The sequence below is a fragment of the Alnus glutinosa genome, chromosome 3 (assembly GCF_958979055.1).
Source record: "Alnus glutinosa chromosome 3, dhAlnGlut1.1, whole genome shotgun sequence".
Taxonomy (NCBI): Eukaryota; Viridiplantae; Streptophyta; class Magnoliopsida; order Fagales; family Betulaceae; genus Alnus; species Alnus glutinosa.
In genome coordinates, this window is record NC_084888.1 from 29715295 (window position 1) to 29725504 (window position 10210).

Here is a 10210-nt window from a genome sequence, read left to right on the forward strand (position 1 = left end):
TTTCTTTAAAATAAAAAAAATAAAAATAAAAATAAAAAAGCCCTAGTTTAATATGGTATTCGCTGCGTTCTTTTGGTCAGGAAGAGTTTGGAAGACTACGGCAATGTGTTGGCTGATGTGACAGATTTGCAGTACTGTCCATTAGCATTTGATTTTTTTTCTTATTTATTTAATAGGAGCCGATGAGCATTGCTACATTAACGTGAAATAGAGCTTAGCTTGTAGCATTAAAAGAGCAAATAAAAGAGAATAAGTTAACTAAAATGGAGAAATTAATCAAGTGAAGCTTAGAACATAGTTAATAAATGCATTTTACAGAAGCATACAAGCATGTACGTAGACAAGCCCCTACTGCTATAGATCGATCAGCATGCTACGTTGACGTACGCTGAAGCATCGATTTTCACAGCTCACACGCGCTAACCGTTAGATTCCATCTCTCCTTCATTCTTTCCCGTTTTTCAGTCCCTCCTCTCCTGGATTATAAATGACAATCGGGCTCCTTACAATCTTGTGGGAACTTTTCCATACAAGCGATCCTGAAACCATTTGCGTGCTTGGCAATGCTTTGGCCCTCACGACAACCCTGAAGCTCAGCTTCTCCATGGCGCGAGTGAAGGAGAGAGTCATCGGCCTGACAGTGATTTCAACTCCTTTGGGAGCTCTAATGATGGCAGTGTAGACGGATTGAGCAGCGCCGACATTGGTGACTGTTCTCTGGAAAACACCTGTTGTTGTCTTTTGCTTGCTTTTCAAGGCAAGCTGCATGCTGGGATAGTTGAGATCATCATAGCCAACTCCAGGGAGAAACTTTGAACAGTCTATGGATTTTGAACCCACCAGGACTGCCAAAGTGGACCCATTGTACCCCTCGTGGCATAAGAACTGGATGTAAAGCATTTCACCCATGTCATAAATCAAGCCAGGGTTCCTAGCTCGAGTTGGATTCACTTGACCAGCACCATACGCAAACTCTCCATCATGGTTCACCCTCCGGCTCATGGGAGTCGCTTGACGTACAAATATCAGTCAAATAAGGATTAGAATTTTTGTCCAGTGTCTATTTAAGTGTTTTTTTTTTTTTGGGTACTATTCCAATAGAGATAGATATACTATAGTTACCAGTAATTGTGTGATATATATATATATATATATATATATAAAATAGAAAAGAAAAAGAAAATAACGCTAGAGCGAGAGAGCGGAAGGTGAAAGAGATATATATTGACTACATCTCTATCCCTATTTACTGTATTAAACAATATTATATAACTCTATATTTATAAAGAGACAATGAGTAATAAGTAAAAAATCCTAAACTAAATAAAGTAAATTATATGAACAAACCTAATTTAGAGGATATAAATATAACGGAAATAAATCCTACAAAAAAAAAGAATAAAGAAAAATGTAAAACCAGTAATATTTTAGATTTGATTACTCAAACTTAAAATGAGAAATATTATTATAAGAAAATTAATAAACCAATGTACATGATAAGAAAGGTTTGGACTATGATTAAAACAAAATTAGATAGTAATCTTTTTTCTTTTTTTTCTTTTTTTTTTACCTGTGGTGATGATGGCAGATCGAATTGCAGCTGGACTCCAATTTGGGTGGAATGACTTGACATAGGCTGCTGCTCCGGCAACGTGAGGACATGCCATGGAAGTCCCGGACATGAGGGTAAATTTCGAAAATTGGGTGTCACCTTTCAACCCGGTGAGTGACTTCAAAGGGGTGTAAGCGGCCAGGATATTAACGCCGGGTGCTGTAATATCGGGCTGTCGTACCGCCAAAATATCGAGGTGTTAGGGTTTTATATATACGTGAAAGCCATATATGCAGAAAGGAAAAGGTTTTGTGCTAAATATATATATATATATATATATATATATATATATATATATATATATATATATATATATATATATATATATATATATATGTGGATGAATTGAAACAGTAAAATCTTTACTTTGAGAACACGTTGTGATCCGCCACTTGGCCCGCGAGATGAAAATGAAGCGACAAATGGAGCGGGCCCTATTTTTACTTCTTGGGTCTTCTGTATCACTCCTGATGATGTTCTGCATTGCACAAATCAAGATTAATTATCTCTTGATATTTGCTTGAAAGGGGAGATAAACTGCGGAGTCCGTAGGATTGGACATCGAAAACTCTACCGCCTACCAAACTAAGCCCAACCAACATTGAAATAATTTTTTATTCCGACTACCAACTGTTAAAAGTAAGTAAGTGGCAATAAGATATTCTGCACAACCTTAGGAGTCATGATTTAAACTCAGTCAGGACTTTTGACTCTAATACTATATATGTTAAATCATTACTTATCTTAAAAGCTTAAAGTGATAAGAAATAATTAATTTGATAATTTAATTTATATTTTAACAATCTCTCTCACATGTAGGTTCAAACTCATCCTCAACAAGTGAGGCACAACACGTGAAATATTTACCTAAAATAATTAAGGGATAATTAAATTCAAGAGTCAAGGTTCGAATTCATAACTTCTAACTCTTATATAATATTAAATCACCACTTAATTATCTCAAAAGCTTAAACTAATTAACCTCTAACAACCCGCAAGAATAATTAATAATTACCTTGTGGAATTTATGTAACCACGTACGATTCCACCGGCGGTGCCATTCACAATGGTTCCCGGCGCCATGAAAATTTGGGGAGTGTCGAAAAAGAATTCATCACTTTCAAGTATAGTCCCAGCACCGCCAATTCCCTTGACAACAGAATCAGTACCCCATTGTTCTAATCTGCAGTAAACAAGCCTTCCCTTCACCTTCGCAGGGTCTAATGAGCCTGACAAGCAGAACCTGTAGAAATATATGAAAATGGTTAATTACTTTTTCTTTTCTTTTCTTTTTCTTTTTTTTCCTGTGAAAATTTCCATGAACAAAGGAAAGTATACCTAGCATTGTCCTTCTCTGCAGGGCTACGGGCCACATCTTCCCCACTAACAAGAGGGTATAATTCCCGCTTTGGATTGAATGTGCTAACGCCAATCCCCTGCATGCATACGCATTATATTAAAATATAAATTAAATAATTAAATTTATTTTAGATTTTTGGAGTGTTATAAACTTACAGATTCTTCAAAAGATTAGATGAGAATTAAATTAGAGCTCGGGTTGCTTCAAAATGCAAATTTGCAAGAAGTAGATAAAATTTAGATTTGTGTAGGAATTGGTTGTACATGTATAGATATTTGTATTCATTGAGGTTTGAGTTTGTCTTGTATATGTGTTCTGGAGTTTTGTCGTAGGCTGGCATGCTGCAAAAATTATAGATTAGATGTTCGAGATTTTGTAAGTAGCGATTTAACATGGTATAAGGACATAAATCTTAAGCTCGAATTAACCCTACCAGAAAGGAAACTTACGAGGCATATATATAAAAAATATAATTAACTTACTGAGATGGTCTTTCCATTTCCCAAATGAACTGTGCTCCTAAACGACCTATCCATGCCACTAGCTGCCACGGTCAGAACCCAAGGTGCATGATTCGCCACAGTACCCAATGATGGTCCAGAATTTGCAGCCGAGGCCACAGTGAGAATTCCATTCTTCATGGCATGAAATGCACCGATTGATATAGAGTCAACGTCGTAACTTATAAATCCTCCACCAATAGAAATCGATATAACGTCCACACCATCAGTTATAGCAGCTTCAAAAGCAGCAAGTATGTCCATATCCGAGCACCCAAAGCTGACCCAGCAGACCTTGTACATGGCCACCCTAGCTGATGGCACCGCTCCTCGTGCGGTGCCATTGGCAAGCCCAAAGAGGCTTGCATTTCCAACGAGGTTGCCAACCGCGGTTGACGACGTGTGTGTCCCGTGCCCTTGCGCGTCAACAGGAGAAAAAATGTCCGCCGGATCCTTTAGGCGATCGAGCTTGAAGTACCGTGCGCCTATCACCTTGCTTCAAGTACGTACCCAAACATAAAATTACCGTTACGTCATCTTAAATATATACAAATGTATGAATAGAATTTAATTGCACTCGGTATCATTCCCAAAACTCATGGTTAAAAAAAAAGTTCATCTTTGGCCAGCACATAATTCAAAATTAATGGTTTCGATCGACTTTTTATTGAAAATGACACGCTTTCTGGAAATGTGAGAATGTTTTCCAGGTTTTCCAGCTTAGCTTCAATGTTTATTTTCTGAAAAGTCATTACCATATAAAATTTAATCGTTGTTTTTCCTTGAATTTTAAGAAACACGGCCTCTTATATAATCATTGAAATTATTTGCTTGAAAACTGAAAAGGATCGAGTTCTTAAAATATAATTTCAAGTTAGGGGATCATTTCTGAAAGTGAATAATTTTTGGAGTCGATCATTCTCCTTTTCAGGTGAAAATGAATCGATTGTTCTTCATATTGGTAGGTGCATATATAAAAAGAATATAATGTGTGTATATATATATATATATATATATAAGGACATGGCGAATTTACTTGTTGCATCCTGAGAAATTAGCGTAGTGGCCACAAGTTCCGTTCCATTTTGCGGGTGGAGGACCAAACCCATCATCCTTAAAGCTTTCAGCCTGTGGAGTAATCCCTGGCATGCACCAAGTTTGATAATTTTTTGTTACAAGAAATAAAAAAGATAAATTTTTTTAAAAAAAAAAATTTAATATATATATATATTAAAAATAAAAAAAAATAAAAAATCCAAGAATTAACCTGTATCTAATAGACCCACAACTATATCCCTCTCAATTTTCAAGTTTCTTGTCGCGGTTAAAGGTAACCCAATGAAGTCCCATGACTTGGTAGTATGAATCTTGTGATACCGATTCTGAATCACTTGCACCACATTGTCCATGCCTGAATATTCACAACAAAAACTCTGTTCATATAAATCCCATATATATATATATTTCAATGAAAATAATAATTGAGGAACATATATATTAGAAATATATATATATATATATATATAGCTAATTCACGTACTCGATAACTTTTGGGCTTCATCTTTAGATAGGTTTGCAGCAAATGCATTCAAGGCGTTGTAGCTGTAGACTATTGCCTCCTTAGCATCAAGAAGGCTGTTCCATGTAATTAAACTCATTAGGTCACAAAAAAAAATCTCATGTTTGTGCTGAAAACTGCATAGTTTCATGGTAATATTTTCCGTTAATTATTTTTAAGTACTCATGACCATATTCAACTATATAAATAGATCATTCATGTATACAGTTACAATATATACGGAAATACAGTATTCAGTCCAACCTACCTTCCTTTAACAGCCGAGAGAAGATCTAGATTAATGTTTTTTCCTGCGACGTCGTCTGTTGGATATTTATCTTGCGTGAAAGCAATGTAGAAATCCTGTACAATTTACGATCACGATTATTACTAGAATTAATTACAGAATAAATAATGAGAAGAAAAACAAAGCACACACACACATATATATATATATACATATATGCACACCTTTTGCTCATCTCCATTAATTGCACCAACAAGACCAGCTATCAAGACCAAGAGAAGAGGAAGAAGAAGCCCATGAAGAGGAAAGGATTGGATATCTTTTGCTCTCGACATGGCTACAATAATACTCGCTTTCTTCTTCCTCCTCTTCTTCTTCTTCTTCTTCTTCGTATCTAACTATGTCATGGAGGGTGATATATAACGAGCATGACAACCTGTATTGCTTCACAAGGAACAAAAAAGACAGCTCGAGGATAAGAACAACCTTCAACTCCGGTTCCTCAGGTTTCCGGTTGGGAAAACCTGTAAAGGAAGATAACAGAATTTCTTGTTCTCTTTTGCTTTAGTCAATGTCATATATAAGGCTTAAGACCAGGCTTGCTTCTTTTGGAGAAACTTTGCTCAGCATTCCTCATTTCCTCCCATCCATCTTTGTCTGTTCCATAAATCTGTTAAAGGAAAAATCCATGCGAAGATTTAGGTAGGCCTCTCATTTGTGGGCCATCACTTTTTTAAGCCTATATATAATATTCCTCACAAATTACTCTTCTCAACAAACAGCTATAGACTTACAAATTAAGATCATGACCATGTTAAACCTCCAATTAGTTATATATATATATATATACACACACGCGCTGGCAGAATCAAGATTTAATTTATATGTGTGCACGCGCGTTTATATATATATATACAACTGTAGAAAACTAAATCATCTAGCCATATATCTAGGGGTGAAAAAGTTATCATTGATGAGACCATGGTATAAAAATAATGTTTTTTTTATAAAAAATTTAAAATTTCTTGCCCCTATATATATATATAGACTACAGTTGGGATATAGCCATCCAAATTGTAGATTCCTGAAATAAATCTTGAAATTGCTTTTGAGTGGAAAACCAACCATTTTGTGAAGTAAATTAAAGATGTGGGAGATGGATGGATGAATGAGTGGTACTGGTATGTGGTAGTGATCACGAGTAGATAGAGTAAATCATCAGTTTCTGAACAAACTCGATAATTGCAGAAGAATTGACAAATAAGATTTTATTAACCCATAACATCAGGAACTCCTTTTTCTTGAATTTCAATTCAAGCTATAGTGAACCTATCCATATCCCGGCCAGACCCAAAATGAGGTGACTTGAGGAGCTTCTTAAGGAGAAGAGTCTAGCTCAAATGACTTTTTGCTTACATCATGCATGGGAAGATTTCACCTCAGCCTTTAGGAAATTAAAAAATTAATGAATATCTGTTTTTTTCTTTTTTCTTTTTACTTACTCCAATTGACCAGTGGACATGATAATTTATAAAATAATCTAGAAAAAATAGAAATTTGGAGCTGAACTGTATATTTCTGTGTGTCTAAATTGTACATAAGTTATCATTCTTATAGTTGAATAAGGCCGGTTAGAATGTAAAATACAATAAGAGATCGAATTAATGTAAAATATTACAGAATAAAATCAAATTATTAGGAAAAAAAATCAACATCTAAAATATCAGGCAAACAATTAAGGAAAATATCATAATATATTCAGAATGTTAATGAACATATTCTAACATCCTTCCTCAAACTCAATGTAGTGATGTAGATGCAAACTTGAGTTTAGAAACAAGATCACGAAATGTGCCCTGCGAGAGATGGTGGTGCACAAAATGAGTTTAAATTCTATCAAAATTTTCAAAATACCCCTGCATTTATTTTTAAAATATATATAAAAAAAAAATTCAAAGATTTAGGCATAGGTATTTTTGCAAATTCCGCTAAATTCTAACCAACACCTAAATCCTAGCATTTTTTTTTTCCTATAAAAAATGAGGGGTATTTTGGAAATTCTAATAGAATTTAACAGAAAATCCTAACGGAGGACCCTAATTGAGATTTTCCGAAAAATTGATGCCCTAAATTGAGACGTTTTAAGTTCATGTACTTTCTTTCAAAAAGAGTAAAAGTTCAATACCCTTAAGTGAAGTTCTCCCAAAAAAAAAAAAAAGGCTAATTATATTTCCCTCCATCAACTACCAGTCATTGTCAACATGCCCCCATGAACTGACACTTCAACTAAAAAAGAACAATAAACTACAATCTTTACATAGTTTGGCCCCTTCTGTCAGTCTAATTCATGCAAAGACTTAAATGCCTCAACTCAATTTCAAAAATGGCATAAATGCCCTCATCTTAAAATAAATAAATAAATAAATAACTAAAGGAAAAGGGCCGCCACCCCCTGAGGTGACCGGGTGGCCTGCGAGCCACCCCCAGAGGTGGCTTCGACCACCTCTGGGGTCGCTCATGGCTACCCTAGAACTAGGGGTGGCCACACGTCTACCCCAGAGGCTGTGGGTGGCTCTGGCCACCTCTAAAGGTGGCTCTGGCCACCTCTGGAGTGGCTCGTGGCCACCCCGGAATCTGAGGTGGCCGCGCGACCACCCTAGAAAAAAAAATAGGGTGGTCGCGAGCCACCCCATAGGTTGCCGGAGCCACCTCTGGGGGTGGTTTGCGGGCCACCCCCTCCACCAAAGGTGGTCCTTCGGTTTTTTTTTTTTTTTAAATATATATATATATATATATATATATATATATATATATATATATATATATATATATATATATATATATATATATATATATTAATTTTAATATTTTTGATTAATTACTGTAGAGGGCATTTTGGTTTTTAAACAAAAATTAACGCTAAAAAATGGCATATTCCATTCAAGTTAACGAAATTTCCTGACGGAATGGGCTAAAGTATGTAAAGTTGGTAATTTGATGCTCTTTTTTGGTTAAAGTGTCAGTTCATGGGGACATGTTGACAATGACTGGTAGTTGATGGGGGAAAAGGTAATTACCAAAAAAATAAAAAATTACTCCCAAAATTTTCAACGCTTCAAAATGATCAATCCTTCTTCCATGTTTTCTTTCAAGTTACTAACAGAGGTTTTGATGGCCAAAAACTCCATCAACAAGTTAGCCAAGCCACCAAGTCGCCTTTGTGAAATTACAATTATGTTTTAAAATAATAATAAAATTACAAAAACCAATAAAGTAGAAAATGTTATTTTACTTTTTTTTAACAAAAAAAAAAAAAACTAACCCCCCTTCCAACACAAGAGGGATGGAGGCCAACCTCCACCCATAAGAGGCTTATTATTATTATTATTAATTTTATACTTTTTAATAATTTTTGTTGAGATAGTTTTTGGGAGGGTGACACGTTAGCTCCTGGTTAAGTCTACATCTGCTACTAGATTGCCTGCAAAACAACAAAGGCACATTGGGGCTTATCCGACGTAACCTCCTCCGATGATTAAATTAGTCTGAGTATCTTTTCTGAGAGTATTCTGTACCTCCCTTCCTTACCTAACTATGAGTCGTATTTATAGTCCTCTCCTGCTCGGCACTGACTATCTCCTCCTGACATACTTTCCTTCCTCGTTAAGGAATGCATCTCTACCTACCATCATTACCTTGTACTCGCACGAGTGCCTCTACACCTACTGCTGTCACTTCTTTGCGCACGTTCGGCATCTTGGATGTGGCAAGGCTATTCGGACGGCCCATCGAGGGTCCTCTAGTGCCCTGCTACTGTCCAATCATTCTTTGTAGGCGTCAATATTCCCTCTGACAAGAACCAGTCATGCACATCACTTTTTTCTTAAATGCCTAGGTGTTTGCGTCCCTTCTAAAGGGACAGAGGACCCCTAAGAGCACTAGCAGCAGATTCCCAACCATTTTCCCTATATTTAGGGAACAAAACTACTTTTTGCTTCCCTATAAAAAAATACCCCACAATAGATTCCCTTACTTTTTCCTATATTATAACACCCTAATAATAATAATAATAATAATAACAATTATTAAAATATTTTAAGATTTGATAATTAGTTGCAAAAAAAAAAAAAAAAGAATAGATAAGTGATAAAATTGAATCAGTAGTAATAACTGGAAAAAAAAAATATATTAAAATTCTGGCTTATTAAAGGGCTACGTGGCAAGTTTGTAGCTTCTTTTTTTTTTATGGATGGGGTTGAACTGCGTATTCTTCACGTAAGTGGTTTCTTCTTCACCAATCAATTTCTACCGGTCATCAGTTTATAAGGGCTGAGTTATTTTTTTCTGAACATCATACTTTAGTTCAGCTAAGAAGCTCTTATCAGAGAAAACTCTGCAGGTAATTTCTCTAAAAAATTAGTGCACTTTCTTTGTTCATTAGCTCTTTAATAATTTTGGCTTATATCCATTACTATTTATTCATTTCTTGTTCAATTTCCTTTTCATTCTCTCCATGCCGTGCGTGTACCAGACCCATCCTCTTTTTTTTTCTTCTTCTCCTTCTTCTTTCCACTTCCGCCTCTGTTTCTTTTTGCTTTTCTTTTTTTTTTTTCTTTCTTCTTCTACACAGTTTGAGAGGGAGACGAGAGTGGAGATGAGGGAGAGTTGTGTGTGTGTGACCGTGAGAGGGAGGGGAGGAAGGAAGAGGACCCAGCCGGTGGGTGGGCCACCGGACTGGGCGGACGACGCCGCCGGACCGGCAGGCCACGGTCCCGCGCCGGCGACGTCTCCTGGTGCCTTTTTCCGGCGACTTTGCCGGTACCCATACCTTTGAAAGCCAAATTTCTCCTTGGGTAAGTGAAAATCTTAGTCTTTATCAATTTTTAGTTGAGTTTTGAGAAGAATTTAGAGCAAGATTCGTTGGGTAGGCTGA

At 36.1% G+C, this 10210-nt stretch overlaps 1 protein-coding gene across 1 annotated transcript; it reads right to left on the reverse strand.

The window, feature by feature from the left end:
* Positions 1–240: 240 nt before the first annotated feature.
* LOC133864976 (subtilisin-like protease SBT4.14) lies at positions 241–5810 on the reverse strand. The gene is made up of 11 exons (XM_062301433.1): positions 5502–5810; positions 5299–5393; positions 5013–5107; positions 4740–4883; positions 4509–4614; positions 3455–3968; positions 2951–3048; positions 2628–2855; positions 1979–2090; positions 1571–1784; positions 241–1010 (listed from the first exon to the last, which is right to left on the reverse strand). Exons 1-11 carry the CDS (start codon positions 5610–5612, stop codon positions 445–447), a joined length of 2283 nt encoding a protein of 760 aa, XP_062157417.1. The 5' UTR covers positions 5613–5810; the 3' UTR covers positions 241–444.
* Positions 5811–10210: the final 4400 nt, after the last annotated feature.

What these genes read in the sequence shown, in the direction of transcription:
- LOC133864976 (XM_062301433.1), bottom strand. Translation starts at nt 5,612, where the DNA reads ATGTCGAGAGCAAAAGATATCCAATCCTTTCCTCTTCATGGGCTTCTT. An exon ending in TTAATGGAGATGAGCAAAAG is followed by an intron (nt 5,394 to 5,501) that starts GTGTGCATATAT and finishes TAAATTGTACAG; the next exon opens with GATTTCTACATTGCTTTCAC. An exon ending in GCAGAGAAGGACAATGCTAG is followed by an intron (nt 2,856 to 2,950) that starts GTATACTTTCCT and finishes ATATTTCTACAG; the next exon opens with GTTCTGCTTGTCAGGCTCAT.